A 17,285-nucleotide genomic window follows, 5' to 3' on the forward strand; every position below is an offset into this window, starting at 1 on the left:
CGAATGCTCGTACGCCACTACCTAAAGTTTTCCAGACTAGTCTGGCCTTTTCATGCGACGTAGCCTCTGGCAGGTCCAGGAGACTACGCTCGATTTCCCGGAAATAATCATTAACGCTTCGGTGTCTATGATTTTCCGGCTCAAAACGCTCTATGTCTTTCGCAAGGACGTCGATTTGGCGGATCCTAGTTTTGCGTTCTGCGACGAGGCGTTTTGATTTTGACCCGTAGGGGTCCTCGCTGTCTTCGCTATTTGAGCTGCTCTCATATCGCCTATGTCTGCGTTTCGGCTTGTAGGCGGCCTCTCCGTCAGAGGAGTCTGAGGGTACGTAGCGCGGCGTTTTCTGCGGGCTAGAGGCTGCAGCGATATTGAAGCGCGAGGGGGTGTAGTGGGGAGTAAAGTAAAAACTCCCAGCGCCACGAGGTGGCGATCGCGCGACTTTCACGCGAGTTGAGCTTGAGTGCGGTGTCTGATCTACCGTTCTAAGCTCAGGTTCTTCCTCCTCCAGAGCGGAACTCTGTTCTTGGGAGGGTTTGGCCGATCCCTCATCTGAGCGACGTGCTTGCGTCACTTCTTCTCTGAGGTATTCTATTTCGCGCTTTAGTTCATCTTGTGTGGCTCTCAGGCCCACGAGGCTACTCTCCGCGCTTTCTGCTCTCCTTTGAGCTTCGGCCAGTTGTCGTTTTAGTGTTCTTTTCTCTTGTTCGAGGGTCATACACACATGTTCCATTTCCTTATAGTAGATCATGAACAATTTGGGTAGCCCTTCTGGGAGAGTCATAGTACGCTCCTTAAGTTCCCTAACGGCTATGTGTATTTCATCAAAGCGAGCCTTTTGGTCCAGATCACAGAAGTAATTTCTCCTATCCTCTGGGACTTGGCCTAAATCGCCTACAACGTCGAAGAGAGAGAGGAGGGGCCCTTCTGACTCCCTTGATGGGGAACGCGACATTTTGTTCGAAATGTATTAATTAACTTAAAGGAAATTAATACTAGGGATTGATTAGGTTAGAATTTAATTCAATCCAAGTTGCTAAATAATTGATGTGGTTTCTTAGCTACTTTGTTTTCACTAATGTTTCACTTGTATTAATTAGCTCAATTAATAATTAGTTAATAATAATGATTATTATTAATAATATTAATTAAGTACTTGGATTAGATATTACTCTAAGGTACTAATCAATTAAACCAGTTTATCAGCTAACTGTGGTTGGCAGCTGAATTTCAGTTCTGTGATTAACACACTGTTAATGATTCACCATTAAAGTCATCTGTGTTATACCTTGGCAGTTGATTTTGGGTATACAGCAGTTTACAAGTTATTGTTGAGAAATTCACAAGGTCATTAAACTATTCCTCACACGAGGCACCACTTTAATGTAGGTTGAATTGGGATTAATTAAATTATAAATTATGTAATAATTGATAATTAAATTAATCAATTTATAAATAAAGATCAGTCTCATAAAATCTTAAATTATTAATCTTAACACTCACCGTGAATGGTTACATTCAAGATTAATGGTAGCTCTGTATTAGATGGGAAACCCAGTTGTATACAAAAGCTAAATTCTGAAGGAAAAAGGAGTTCTAAATAGTTGACCTTGTGAATAAACAACAGGAACAAGTAAAATGCAATTCAATTTTATTAGCTTTTATTTGTCTACTACTCACTAATAATAATAATCTCAAAATACATTCAATGTCGGCAAAGGTAATAACAAGACAAAACAATGGAACAATTACACCTGGACTATAAAGTTGAGGGAAAGAGAGAGAGAAAGAGATAGAAGAAGAGAATCCCTTGTGTGTGCGTGTGTGTGGAGGTGTGTGTGTGTGTGTGTGTGTGACCTAGCTTGTCGTTAGCTAAAACAAAGGAATGTTAGCTAAAACAAAGGAATGTTAGCTAAATAGAACAAAGGATTAGCTCTGTGGCTAATGTGTGCTTTGTGTAGGTATCTGTGGGCAGATGCTAATGACTAGCCACTCTGGCAATGCTTAAACAAAATGGCGGTCAGTGCCTAGGTGTCGTATCACAGGTAACTCAATGAGGGAGGTAACAAAATGGCGTCGGAAAAATGGCGCCTGCAGGCCTAGTCGAGAACACAAGCCTACGAGCTAGCGTATCACCCTGAGGTAGCTAGCAATAAGTTGCTAAGGAGAATCTGACCACGCTACAGCTGGATCCAAACACTGCACTTAACAACAATTTCCAACAGACTATCTAGGCAAAGAACTCAACGCGAGAGAGAGAGAGAGAGAGAGAGTGAGAGAGTGTGTATATGTGTTGGATGGAGAGGACTAGGCCTTGTAGCGGTCTAGCCTCGGAGCTTAAAATAACAAACTTGTCGCTGCGCTGCTAATCAGATAGGGAAGCTAGCAATGGAGTTAAGGAAAGATATCATGCAAGATACCCTGTCTAACAAGTTCAAAGAAAAAAAAAACAGAACCAAAACAAACAACAAAAACAAACAAACAATAAAAACAAACACCTTCCGTGTCTGAGCTCGTCTCGTCTCGTCTTCTTCCGCTTATCCAGGACCGGGTCGCGGAGGCAGCAGTCTAAGCATGGAAGCCCAAACTTCCCTTTCCCCAGACACCTCGGCCAGCTCCTCGGGAAGAACACCGAGGCGTTCCCAGGCCAGCCGAGAGACATAGTCCCTCCAGCGTGTCCTGGGTCTTCCCCGGGGCCTCCTCCCGGGGGGACATGCCTGGAACACCTCCCCAGGGAGGCGTCCAGGAGGCATCCGAAAAAGATGCCCGAGCCACCTCAGCTGGTTCCTCTCGATGTGAAGGAGCAGCGGCTCTACTCCGAGCTCCTCCCGAGTGACTGTGCTTCTCACCCTATCTCTAAGGGAGCGCCCAGCCACCCTGCGAAGGAAACTCATTTCAGCCGCTTGTATCCACGATCTTGTTCTTTCTGTCATTACCCAAAGCTCATGACCATAGGTGAGAGTCGGAACGTAGATCGACCGGTAAATTGAGAGCTTCGCCTTTTGGCTCAGCTCCTTCTTCACCACGACGGACCGGTAAAGCGACCGCATCACTGCGGAGGCTGCACCGATCCGCCTGTCGATCTCACGCTCCATCCTTCCCTCACTCGTGAACAAGATCCCGAGATACTTAAACTCCTCCACTTGAGGCAGGACTTCTCCACCAACCTGGAGAGGGCAAGCCACCCTTTTCCGGTCGAGAACCATGGCCTCGGACTTGGAGGTGCTGATTCTCATCCCAGCCGCTTCACACTCGACTGCAAACCGCCCCAGTGCATGCTGAAGGTCCTGGTTTGAAGAAGCCAACAGGACAACATCATCCGCAAAAAGCAGAGATGAAATCCTGTGGTTCCCAAACAGGATTCCTTCCGGCCCCTGGCTGCGCCTAGAAATTCTGTCCATAAAAATTATGAACAGAACCGGTGACAAAGGGCAGCCCTGCCGGAGTCCAACATGCACTGGGAACAGGTCTGACTTACTGCCGGCAATGCGAACCAGACTCCTGCTCCGTTCGTACAGGGACCGGACAGCCCTTAGCAAAGAGCCCCGAACCCCATACTCCCGAAGCACCCCCCACAGAATACCACGGGGGACACGGTCGAATGCCTTCTCCAGATCCACAAAGCACATGTGGACTGGTTGGGCAAACTCCCATGAACCCTCGAGCACCCTATGAAGGGTATAGAGCTGGTCCAGTGTTCCGCGACCAGGACGAAAACCGCATTGTTCCTCCTGGATCCGAGGTTCGACTATTGGTCGAATTCTCCTCTCCAGTACCCTGGAGTAAACTTTCCCTGGGAGGCTGAGAAGTGTGATTCCCCTATAATTGGAGCACACTCTCCGGTCCCCTTTCTTAAAAAGAGGGACCACCACCCCAGTCTGCCACTCCAGAGGCACTGTCCCCGACCGCCATGCGATGTTGCAGAGGCGTGTCAACCAAGACAGCCCCACAACATCCAGAGACTTGAGATACTCAGGGCGGATCTCATCCACCCCCGGTGCCTTGCCACCGAGGAGCTTGCAAACCACCTCAGTGACTTCGGCTTGGGAAATGGACGAGTCCACCTCTGAGTCATCAGCCTCAGTCTCCTCAGTGGAAGACATGACGGTGGGATTGAGGAGATCCTCAAAGTATTCCTTCCACCGCCCGACAATGTCCCCAGTCGAGGTCAACAGCTCCCCACCCGCACTGTAAACAGTGTTGGCAGAGTACTGCTTCCCCCTCCTGAGGCGCCGGACGGTTTGCCAGAATTTCTTCGAGGCCGACCGATAGTCCTTCTCCATGGCCTCCCCGAACTCCTCCCAGTTCCGAGTTTTTGCCTCCGCAACTGCCCGAGCTGCAGCACGCCTGGCCTGCCGATACCCGTCGGCTGCCTCAGGAGTCCTGGAGGTCAACATGGCCCGATAGGACTCCTTCTTCAGCTTGACGGCATCCCTTACTTCCGGTGTCCACCACCGGGTTCGGGGATTGCCGCCACGACAGGCACCGGAGACCTTGCGGCCACAGCTCCGAACAGCTGCATCCACAATGGAGGTAGAGAACATGGTCCACTCAGACTCAATGTCCCCCGCCTCCCTCGGAAGCTGGGAAAAGCTCTCCCGGAGGTGGGAGTTAAAGACCTCCCCAACAGAGTGCTCGGCCAGACGTTCCCAGCAGACCCTCACCATACGTTTGGGCCTGCCAGGTCTGTCCAGCTTCCTCCTCCGCCAGCGGATCCAACTCACCACCAGGTGGTGATCAGTTGACAACTCAGCCCCTCTCTTCACCCGAGTTTCCAAGACATAGGGTCGGAGATCAGATGACACGACTACAAAGTCGATCATCGACCTCCGACCTAAGGTGTCCTGGTGCCACGTGCACTTATGGACACCCCTATGCTCGAACATGGTGTTCGTTATGGACAAACTGTGACTAGCACAGAAGTCCAATAACAAAACACCACTCGGGTTCAGATCGGGGAGGCCGTTCCTCCCAACCACGCCCCTCCAGGTGTCACTGTCATCGCCCACGTGAGCATTGAAGTCCCCCAGTAGCACAATGGAGTCCCCAGTCTGAGCACCCCTCAGTACCTCTCCCAGGGACTCCAAGAAGGCTGGATACTCTATACTGCTATTTGGCCCGTAGGCACAAACAACAGCAAGAGCCCTCTCCCCAATCCGAAGGCGCAGAGAGGCGACCCTCTCGTTCACTGGGGTAAACTCCAACACATGGCGGCTGAGCTGGGGAGCTATAAGGAAGCCCACACCAGCCCGCCGCCGCTCACCACGGGCGACTCCAGAGAAGTGGAAAGTCCAGCCCCTCTCAAGGAGCTGGGTTCCAGAGCCCAAGCTGTGCGTGGAGGTGAGCCCGACTATCTCTAGCCGGTACCTCTCAACCTCCCGCACAAGCTCAGGCTCCTTCCCCCCCAGCGAAGTGACATTCCATGTCCCAACAGCCAGCCGCTGTGTCCGGGGATCAGGTCGTCGAGGCCCCTGCCTTCGACTGCCACCCAATCCACACTGCACCAAACCCCTACTGCTACCTCTGTGGGTGGTGAACCCACAGGAGGTCGGGCCCACGTCACCTCTTCGGGCTGAGCCCGGCCGGGCCCCATGGGCAAAGGCCACCAAGCGCTCGCATACGAGCCCCAACCCCGGGCCTGGCTCCAGGGTGGGGCCCTGGCTGCGTCCTACCGGGCGACGTCACGGTCCTGGATTTTTCCTCCATAGGGGTTTTTTGGTGAACTGCTCTTGGTCTGGCCTGTCACCTAGGACCTGTCTGCCTTGGGAAACCCTAACAGGGGCATAATGCCCCCGACAACATAGCTCCTAGGATCATTCAAGCACACAAACCCCTCCACCACAATAAGGTGGCAGTTCTAGGAGGGGCCGTGTCTGAGCGGGTATGCTAAATAGCTCAAAGCTTAAACATGACCCTAACAACCATCTGAATAAGCTACAAATTAAAAATTTGCCCAAGTGCCTACTCAATGCGATGGAAGTTCTTTCTCCGATGTCCGCGCTGAGGGTCGCAGTCCGAGGAGAGGAGGTTAGCGGCGCGTTGCGTCCAACCGCGGCTAACGAAGCAGGGAGATGGAGGCCTAGCTGGCCCACGGTGCTTCAGGAGAAACCTCCGGTGATGCGTCGACGAGAAAAAGCTGAGAGGAGCGAAGCTGTCCGCGAATGCCTCTTAGCGTGGAAAACTACTTAACTGTAGTTAAACTTTGCAAAGGTTTAGAATCAAAACCACTATATCGCTGAAACTTAGCGGGTCGTTCAAAAGTTCGGCCGAAACTAATTTGAACAGGCTGTTCTCAGACAATAGCGGTTAGTCTCAACACTGTAGGCGAGCGTGCCTACAGTCCGTCCGACCACTCCAGTAGTCAGAACATGAGAGGACGAATCGAGGCGCTCTCGATACAGTTAAAGCAGTTCCACCTTACGTCACATCCGGGTGGAGCACGCAAGGAATTGTGGGATCGTTATAGGGGGCGCTGGCGAGTTACCAACAGCCAGGTACTCCATGCTGGCTACTGTCATACACAGGAAACTTTACGTTACTTCCATAAACACTGGCCATGCTCACTGCGTGTGACGTCGTCGTATCCTGCAATGCGCATGTGGAACACTTTTAGGTCGCTTTTCGTTCATACTGAGGATCACATACAAGTCGCATATATTTGTTAATGTGAACGACCTCACAAAAAAATCGGATTTCACAAAAAAATCGGAATTGAGCATTAAGCCTTGCAGTGTGAACGTAGTGTTAGAGGTATAGAACAAGTCACCTTACACAGAGGGGGTGATGTTGACAAGAAGTTATGCCAACGGGAACTTTTTTGGATATATACATTAGAAGCACTACAACCATCAGGTCTAAACGAGGATTTTGACATGAGTGTATTTATTTAATTCTGAATTGTTTATTGAATGTTGAACTGTTTATGCTTTGTTTTATGATGGCGGGAGCCTGATGTGTACACAGCATGGACTTGTTCGTTTTTGTATATGTTTTATGACTATTTTCACTACATTTCCCATGATGCTCTACTGACACAGAGTGGCTGCAGCACTGACTACAGGTGCTCCTAATTAAGATGTATTAACTCAGCACTGTTTGTTGAACTATGCACTCTGCCTGATGAAGGTCTAGCGGCCGAAAGCTTGCTATCTCAGTAAAGAAATCATTGCACAGACTTCAAGTGTGCGGATTTGTACCGTATTTTATTTACTCGACTTGATCTTAAAAAAAAGTGCCATTAATTACAACAATTTAATTTAATTTTTTGAGGTATATTTTACAAAGCCAGAATGTTCAACCGTTAAATTTTTTTTCTTTTTTTGTGTGTCATATCTGTGATTTATTTTTTTGCTACAAATAAAAACAGCTGAATGAACATCCTCCAAGAGTAGTGATTCCATATTTTTTGCCAGGGGTTGTAGTAGTGTTCAAGAAATCTGATAAGAATCATAGAATCTGAAATTCATTTGACTGTCTAAACTCCAAATCTGTGTGTGTGTGTAGATGAAAGTAGGTCTGGCTGCAGCAGAGGCCATTAAAGCTGTTCATGGAATGAGCTACACAGTGGGAACGCCTCCTAACGTTCTGTGTGAGTTTTACTTCATTTCCACCACATTAACACGATTTAACTCCAGGGTTTCATTACAGTGTGATTTTTATGGATTCTTAGAATTCTTACAAAAACATAAGACTTTAGTTAGGATAAGAATTTTTTTATTTTGTTCTTATTTATTGATTAACTTAATAAATTCATTATTTTCCCCATGTATTTTATTATATTATTTTCAATACATGGAACATATTTTCTAATATTTTATGTAGATGAAAAGTAAGGTTTAGTCAGTTAAGATGTCTGGAACAATAATTTTTTTTTTCAGTCCAGATTTTAGGCTTGGTCACTCAAGACATTTTTACTTATACATTTTTTTTTATTGTATTACTTAAATTTTTCTTTATTTTTAGGTTGAAAAGAATGACTCCTGTTCTTCCTCACCCTGTTCTATGACTGTTTTATTAGTCTTTCAGGTGTCTTTAAAAAAACATGCATACAATTGTTGAAATTGTTTTTAGAATTTCTTTGAGGAAAAAGTACATATTCCTGTTATTTATTGGATTGTTCCAGAATTACTTTGACCAGAAATCTTCAGGGTTTTTTTTTTTAGTTCCAAAATTTAATTTCTTTGAGGTGTGGGTTTAGACACTTTTTTAAATTCTTGATTTATTTTTTCAAACAAAACCAAAACAAACAAACAAACAACCCATTCCATATCATATTTATAGTTATTTTTCTGTTTTTAGTGTTTCTTTTTCAGATGTCCCTTCTAGGTTTATTCTGAATAATTGACTTTAAAATTGTTTTTTAAATTTTTAAATATGATTTTATTTTTTTTTTAAATGTTGTGATTTATTAAAAAAACTGCTTTAAAAGGGTCATTACTAAGTTGTGAAAATAAAACTCAGGATTTTTTTGACAGCTTATTTTCCTAAATCTCTTTCAGACCCCAATTCAGGCTCGTCTCGTGATTTTGCACGTCTCATCGGCATCCCATTTTCCTTCACGTTCGAGCTGCGTGATAAAGGCGAGTATAAATTCTTGCTGCCAGAGGACCAGATCCAGCCCACATGTGAGGAGGCATATCAGGGCGCGCTGTCCATCATCTCATACATCCACGATAAAACCTATGCCATTGGAGCAACTACAAGTATCACAGCTACACTGTGGAATGTTGCCCTTGCTGTGGGGCTCTCCAATGCCTTGTACCTGAACTGAAATCAATCACATACTTGAGGTTAAATAGCCTATTTTATTTTAGTCTTCAAAATGGCTTTCTATCATTATTAGATATTATAAACAAGTTATAAATGGCACAATTCTGTCTGAAATAAATTATCGCACAATTTTTATAGGTCTGTGTGAATTTAGATTTTTTTTTTTCCGATAATGATATATTTGGAAATTGTTGCCCATAATAATATTATAAATGCACATAATAATTCTACACTCACTGGCCACTTTAATAGGAACTTGTTCTTGATTCTAAGATTCCTGTTCTTGGCTGCAGGCGTGAAACCCAATGTGGTCTTCTGCTGTTGCATGCTGAGATACTTTTCTACCCACCACGATTGAAAAGAGTGATTATATGAGTCATATTCTTCCTGGCAGCTCGAACCAATCTGGCCATTTTCCTCTGACCTCTCTGATCAACAAGGCATTTGTTTCCACCCACAGAACTGTCGCTCACTCAATGTTTTTTTGTTTTTCGCACCATTCTGACGTGTAAACTCTAGAGACTGTTGTGTGTGAAAACCCCAGGAGATCAGGAGTTTCTGAAATACTCAAACCAGTCCATCTGGCACCAATACCCATGCCACAGTGAAAGACACACTTTGAGATCACAATTTTTCCCATTCTGATGTTTGAAGTGCACATTAACTGAAGCTCTTGATTTGTATCTGCATGATTTTATGTATTGTGCTGCTGTCAAGGGATTGGCTGATTAGAGAACTGCAGGTGGATGGTTGTACCTAATAAAGTGGCCGGTCAGTGTATATGCTTAAATAATCACAGTAAACATTATAGGGGATTTTTTCCCCTCCAGTTCCTGGTGTAATATTCTGCAATGACAATTAATATCTTCTATAAAAGATCTGATCATTGACTTATTTTAGGTTCACTTTGTGTTTTGTTTAAAAGTATTCAAAGGTCCACTATTGGAGTGAGTCTGACATCCTTGGTATTTAGACAGACCAATATTTCACTAAGGTACAACAATTCACTTAATTAAACACCGAATATATCCCAGATGTGTAACTGAACCAAGAATGAGTGCATCCTTGAACCATTAAGCCAATTAGATATTGATGAAGACATGTTTAATGGAAAGCATTCGGCCACGTCCTATTAAGGCAATGCAGTATTATTTAAAAACAGGTTTCTCAAAACATCACAAAGGTTCACGAATCCTGATAGCTAGCTGGAGGAAAAAACTTTCCCAGAACATACACACTACAACAATAAGGGTGCATTTAAAAAAATAATAAAGTAATATGCACTGGTTTGTGAAATAATCAACAATGTTGAAGCCATCAGTCTTCAAAATCTCACAGTAAAGACTTTGATGAGAAATGAGACTCTGATCAAAATTTAATAACATACAGTTGAGTTCTAAAATCTTTGGGCAGTGTTGTGTTGTAGGTTGTGCAATGGCAGAAATAATATGCTCAGTTCAGTAGAAGGCTCTTAAAAGGAAACTCGTCCCCCGGACACTTTGCACCGTCCTCAAGTGGGCAGCATTTGGACAAAAATCACAGAGAGACACCATGTGATTCTGCTACAAGACACAGAGACAGACTGTCTGTACAGGCCAAAACAAACAAAACAGTGAGACTTTACTTAAACAATGCAGATGTTTCAAACCGATCAAAAGCTGAAGAGTCGAATAGCTCTTAACTGAAGTGAGGTGGGATGAAAGAAAGAAGAAAAGAAAAATATATAATATTTAATGTATAAAAATATTTAATAAGAAAAGGAAAAAAGAAAAGGATTATGTAAAAATAAAATAGACAATATAAAAATAATAAATATGTATTAAAATATAATATATAATATTTAATTTGTACAAACAAAAAAGATAAATAATATATAGTGTGTCAAATTATAAAAATTAAGAGAAAGAAAGAATTAAAGAAAGGGAAGTCATAATTAAAATATAAGTATGTTTAAAATATAATCTATGACATAATACAGAAAAATATAAAAAGAGAAAGAAAGTCTAAAAGATGTATAATATATAATGTATAAAGATAAAGGAAGAAATCAAAAGAATATGAAAAAGAAAGAAGGAAAGAATTATGTAAGAAGAGGACAAACCAAAATGAAATGAAGAAAGTCAGAAAGAAGAAAGAAAGAAGTAGGGATCATTACACAAAAAAAGCATTTTTGATAATTTCCGGTCTGGCCTGTTTTCATAAACAATCTCAGACAGTTCCAAACATTAGGCCCTACATCATTTCCGGTTTGGCCCCAAAACAGCAAAGCATTATTTTTGGCCACAATACACAGTTGGAAGAGGATGTGGAGAAAAGGACTGAATCTACATCACTGCCTCCACGGCGTTAATTAAACAACCACTAATAAGCTAATTTACTTAAATACATTATTGTGTGAGCGTGTGTTAGCAATCTGAGGTTAACACCGGCGCACGCACTTGCTCACCTTCTTAGCCAATCAGAGCTCAGAGGTTACAGCACACGCTGCCAATATACAAACATTAACCGTTTGTTATTCGCACCATGTGTGTGTGTGTGTGTGTGAAGCTGTTTGATCTGGAAGCAGACAGGAGTCACACTCAGACTCTGATGGAGGTTTACACTGAAGAAAGAAACAGACAAATAAAGCGGGCAGTAAATTAATTAGAGCCTTTCTCAGTCAGCTGTTTTAGCAGTTGGTTTGTCTCTTTTTTTAAATCACCCAAGGTACAGTAGATCACACTAGGTAGAAAGTAGGGAGTTTATTTTTCCAAGAGCAAATTTGAAGGAATGGTTAAAGCTTACTTGGGAAGTCACTGCTTCATAAGAAAGAAAAAGAAAGAAAGCACAACTTTATTCATCACACACTTGTGAAATTCCTCTCTGCATTTAACCCATCTGAAGCAGTGAACACACACATGCACACACACGTGAGCAATGAGCACACACACATACCCAGAGCAGTGGGCAGCCATGCTAACAGCGCCCAGTGAGCAATTGGGAGTTAGGTGCCTTGCTCAAGGGCACCTCAGCCCAAGGCCGTCCCATATTAACCTAACCACATGACTTTGGACTGTGGGGGAAACCCATGCAGACATGGGGAGAACATGCAAACTCCACACAGAAAGGCCCCCGCCGGCCGCTGGGCTCGAACCCAAAACCTTCTTGCTGTGAGGCGACCGTGCTAACCACTTACATCACTGGGTGACTGCTCAGGTCTGCACTCCCCATGGAGCCTGGGGAAAAATAAAAATAAATGTTCTTCTGTATTACAGCTAATCTATAATTGTTTCACATGCAAGCACACATACATACATACATAACACTGGTTCACCGGTTGTCCTTCCTTGGACCACTTTTGGTAGGATTAACCACTGCAGACTGGGAACATCCCCACAAGATGTGCCATTTTGGAGATGCTCAGACCCAGTCATCTAGGCATTGCAATTTGGCCCTTGTCAAAGTCACTCAAATCCTTACAGTTGTCCATTTTTTCTGCTTCCAATGCATCAACTTCAAGAATTCACTGCTCTCTTGCTGCCTAATATATCCAACCCCTTGACAGATGCCACTGTAATAAGATAATCAATGTTATTCACTTCACCTGTCAGTGGTTTTAATGTTATTGCTGATCAGTGTACAGTAAGTAAGTAAGACCTCCCAAAGTCCAACCCCTTATCCAGTGTTGTAGGAGGCTCATCTGGGGGAGTCTTTTCCTCCCATGCAGCCAGCTCATGGGCTCTGGTGACACTTTGACAGGCCTAGCAAGCTGGAAGTGGATTCAAAATTGCTCTTGAAAATACAAGGAGAAAGATATGGATGAATTGAAATGGTAATTGGAATTGAAATTGGCTTTGGACATGGACAAAGAAAGGCTCATAAAAAGATAGGCTTGCTAGTGGAACATCTGTGGTCAAGGAAACAAAGAACCAGAAACAGTGAACTTCATGCAGAAGAATAATATTAAGATAATGGGAATTTCAGACAGCAGAAGAAAAGGAAAAGGAACTAAAGAGACACTCCAGTTATGTCATCACATGGTCTGGAGTGCAGATGCATCAGAGAGCCGCATATGGAGTAGTATTCATATTAGATCCTACAACAGCCAAAAATCTACTCAACACAGAATGGATTTCAGAAGGCATTATTAAAATAAGAGTAAAGGAACAAGATGGCATTTCAAATTACATCCAGATTTATGCTCCTTATAATGACAACTACACTGATGAGGAAAAAGAAAAGTTCTTCGATTCCCTAGCTTAAATGGTTGATGGAACCCTGGACAACGAAGATCTGTTTGTCATGGGCAATTTTAATGGATGGATGGGCACACAAAGAACACCTTGTGAACCCTACCTTGGACCGTTTAGTGACCCCAATGCTGAATGTAACTACAATGGTGAACTGCTGCTAAACCTGCTGAGCATCAGCTTTTTATTACCAACACCTTCTACCAGCATAGACCCAAACAAGTCTGCATATGGTATAAATGGAAAGACCTCACAGTTGCATCCCAAGTTGACTTTGTACTCACAAGAGTTTCAAAAAGAAACACTGTGAATGACTGCAGAGCCATACCAAATGCAGGCCTTGACACTGACCATAGACCAGTTATAACTAGTATAACTGTCATGCTCCCGGGCTCACCTAACACTCTGGACTCCACTTCCCACAATCCCACTCACACACCCGACACTACCACGTGCACTCCATCAGCCAACCCCAAGCCACTTCCTAGGAGTGGCTCCCCTGAGTTCTAATTGTCATCACCTGTACCTTTTTGTTTATGTCTGTATTTATACCCCTGTTTGTTTTGTTCATTGCACAGTATTGCCTCCACATTTCCGTCAGTCTACTGAGTGTTTATATTTGTGATTACGTTTCCGTGTATGACCCTTTTTGCCTTCCAGTTTCTTCCCATTTCGCCTAGCCTTTGTGTTTATCTGCTTGTTTCTCTCGCTTCCCGGTTTCTCGATCTTTGCCTGTTTCTTGACTCAGATTTGCCTAGCCCTTGTGTTTATCTTGCCTGTGTTTTTCTGATTTCCGGTTCTTGCACTATTGCCCGTTTCATGACCTTGATTTGTCTAGCCCTCGTTACTTTGTTGGATTTCCCAGTATTGACCTGGCCTGGTTATTGTACATTGTCTTCTCTCACTGTGTCTATTAAAACCTTGAGTTTATTCTTAATCCGCGAGCGTCTGGTTTGTCACAGCTGCGTTACAGAATACTGTGCCGACATGCAGATGGCAGATTACACGGAGCTACAGGTGGCACTTAGCAGTCAAGGACAGGTGCTTAGACAACATAACCAGCATTTTGACTCCATGACCCAGTCCATCCAGAATCTTACTCAGCAGCAGGGTGAACAGCAAAAACAGTTAGTACAGATCGCCGAAAGCATGAAAGAAATCACAACCCAACTCCAATGACTCAGCCTCCCCAGTGCGCTTAGGGTCACTAACCAGGCTGCTCCCCCCACGGCAGGTACCTGTTCATTTGTTGTCAGCAAGCCGGATAAATCTGATGGCTCACCTAATCAGTGTAAGTTTTTTTTTTGCAATGTTCTATATTTTTTTCAAATCCCCCCCGAGAGCAGATGATGCTCACACTTCTTTTGTGATTTCTCGCCTTACGGGCAAGGCCTTAGATTGGGCTACCGCAGTTTGGCCCATTATTCAGTTCGACACTTATGAGAATTTCATTAAAGAATTCAAAGCTGTTTTCAATCACACCAATGATGGTCACTCTCAAGGGGAATTACTCACCTGTTTACATCAGGGTAATCGCTCAGTGTTGGACTATGCCTTGGAATTTCGCACTCTTGCAGCTGAGAGTGGTTGGAATGAGCCGGCATTACTGGTAACATTTCGCAGTGGTTTGAACCCTGACATATTAGTGGAGATGGCATGCAAGGACAATGGTCTTTCCCTAGAGAGACTGATTTCCCTCGCCATTCACCTGGACCAAGTGAAGCATGGGAGAGGTCTGCGTAGATCCCCTATGGCTCCAGCTGCTGCACTGGCTCCTCGTCACCCATGTCCACCACTGACCCGGACTCCTAAGAAGCCAGAAACCCCCGAGCCCATGCAGTGTGACTCCTTCTGTTTGTCTGCAGAGGAGAAGCAATGACATATCCACAAAGGACTGTCTTTATTGCAGAGCTGTGCATCACCTCCTACATGACTGTCAAATCCACCGATGCAGCATTTTGGCACTGACCCTGGGAAAGTGCGTGGAGCCTGCTTCACGTGCTAATGTGGTGAGTGCACCCACTAATGGGCTGGTCTCCAAGTCCTTCCTCCTGCCTGTGACAGTTAACTGCCCCCCGTCTGTCTGTGTGTTTTCAGCACTCATTGATTAAGAAGCTGAGGGGGATTTTATCCATGCCGAGCTGGTGGAGCAACTCCAGATTCCCATGGAGCCACTGGAGCCACCACTGAGACTGACAGCTGTCGATGGGGACCCGGTTGGAGAGGGACTTGTTACCTGGGTCACAAAATCCATTAATATGACTATCAGTGCTTTGCATTCTGAAAATATTTTTTTTGTACTAAACGCTTGTGAGTATGCAATTATTTTAGGTTTGTCTTGACTCAGAAAACATAACCCCATCATATCCTGGTCTGACAAGGAAATACTCTCATGGTCCAGTTACTGTTATGATCATTGTCTCACGCTTCCCACAGCTCTGGTGTCGTCTGCCAAAATAGAAAGCCCCAATGACAATGTCATAGTTTCCTTGCCCCCCGAATACAGTGATTTGCTTGAGGTGTTTAGTAAAAAGAATGCTACCAAACTTCCCCCTCATAGAGAATATGACTGTTCTATTTAGTTACTAGATGGTGCAGTCCCACCTAAATCTTGGGTTTACCCACTTACTCAGGCAGAGGAGAGAGCTATGGAGGAGTATATTCAGGAGGCCTTACAACAGGGTTTCATCCGTCCTTCTACTTCCCCCGCCGCTGCAGGGTTATCTTTTGTCAGCAAGAAAGACGGGGGACTTAGGCCCTGCATTAACTATCGTGGGTTAAACCAAGTCACGAAACCTTATTCCTACCCGTTGTCTTTAGTTCTCTTAGCGCTAGAACAACTTCGTGGAGCACATATCTTTACAAAACTTGATTTGAGAAGCACTTATAACCTAGTCTGTATAAAGGAAGGTGACAAATGGAAAACAGCATTTCTCACCACTAGGGGGCACTACGAGTACTTGGTAATGCCCTTTGGGTTGTGCAATGCCCCGTCCGTATTTCAGGCTTTCATTAATGACGTACTCCGGGACACGCTTGGCAAATATGTCATTGCATACATTGACGATATTTTGATCTACACCCCGAATCTTGAAACCCATATTTGTCATGTCTGTTCCGTCCTCACATATCTACTTGAGAATCAGTTGTTCATTAAAGGAGAGAAGTGTGAGTTTCATCTCCCTTCTACCTCCTTCTTAGGCTATGTCATCAGTCCAGAAGGTGTCATTATGGACGATGAGAAAGTGAGAGCCGTAACAACTTGGCCCGTCCCTACATCCATAAAAGAGCTCCATTGATTTCTTGGGTTTGCTAATTTCTACTGTCGATTAATTCATAACTTCAGCAGTCTCGCAGCTCCCCTTACCACCTTATTGAAGGGAAATACCAAGAGACTCTTGTGGAACCCCCAGGCGCAGGAGGCGTTCAAAGCCCTCAAGATAGCCTTCACCTCTGCCCCCATCCTGAAGCATCCTGGTGGAGGTGGACGCCTCTGAGGTAGGCACCGGGGCGGTGCTGTCCCAGCACATAGGTGACCCCTGTAAACTACATCCCATCACCTTCTACTCCCACAAACTGACCCCTGCCGAACGTAATTACAGTATCAGGGATAGAGAATTGCTGGCTATGAAATTAGCTTTTGAAGAGTGGCGCCATTGGCTAGAGGGAGCAACGCATTCCTTCCTCGTGTTAACAGATCATAAAAACCTAGAATATTTATGGTCAGCTAAACGGCTCAACCCTTGTCAAGCCTGGTGGACCCTCTTCTTTTCCCAGTTCAATTTTTCCATCTCTTATCTCCCTAGTTCCCGTAATACTAAAGCAGACGCTCTATCTCACATATATCCCAGTCCTGAAGCCTCCTCCAAAGCAGTCAATGCGCTACCCCCATCTGTTTTAGTCACCTCCATTAGATGGGAAATACCGTAGATGAAGAGATCAACCAAGAACTATCTGTCACTCCTGTCCCGGAGTCCTGTTCCATAAGAAGTAAATATGTACCCACTCAATGTAGGGATAAGTTAATTACCTGGGCCCATTCCTTTCTGTCATCTGGCCATCCTAGTGAGATACGTACGTGCCAGTTATTATCTGGCAGATATTGGTGGGAGAATATGTTATCCGATATCCATAGGTTTGTCTCCTCATGCACCACCTGTTCTAAATGTAAAACACCCAAAACTCTCCCTGCCGGTAAACTCATGCCCTTGCCTGTCCCTTCTCGTCCATGGTCATATGTAGCGGTAGACTTTGTCACTGACCTGCCCCCCTCACAGAATTACATGGTCA

The 17,285-nt window shown here is 44.5% G+C and overlaps 1 protein-coding gene across 1 annotated transcript in view; it reads left to right on the forward strand.

Annotated features, from left to right (window-relative positions):
• The window catches only part of cpo (carboxypeptidase O), a 44,861-nt gene extending 36,094 nt beyond the window's left edge, over positions 1–8,767 (forward strand). Inside the window, exons 8-9 of the mRNA XM_060898250.1 lie at positions 7,501–7,585; positions 8,496–8,767. Of these exons, the coding sequence (XP_060754233.1) occupies positions 7,501–7,585; positions 8,496–8,767 (357 nt within the window). The remainder of the gene's footprint in view (positions 1–7,500; positions 7,586–8,495) is intronic.
• The last annotated feature ends 8,518 nt before the right edge of the window (positions 8,768–17,285 follow it).

The sequence above is a fragment of the Neoarius graeffei genome, chromosome 18 (assembly GCF_027579695.1).
Source record: "Neoarius graeffei isolate fNeoGra1 chromosome 18, fNeoGra1.pri, whole genome shotgun sequence".
In the NCBI taxonomy this organism is placed as follows: domain Eukaryota; kingdom Metazoa; phylum Chordata; class Actinopteri; order Siluriformes; family Ariidae; genus Neoarius; species Neoarius graeffei.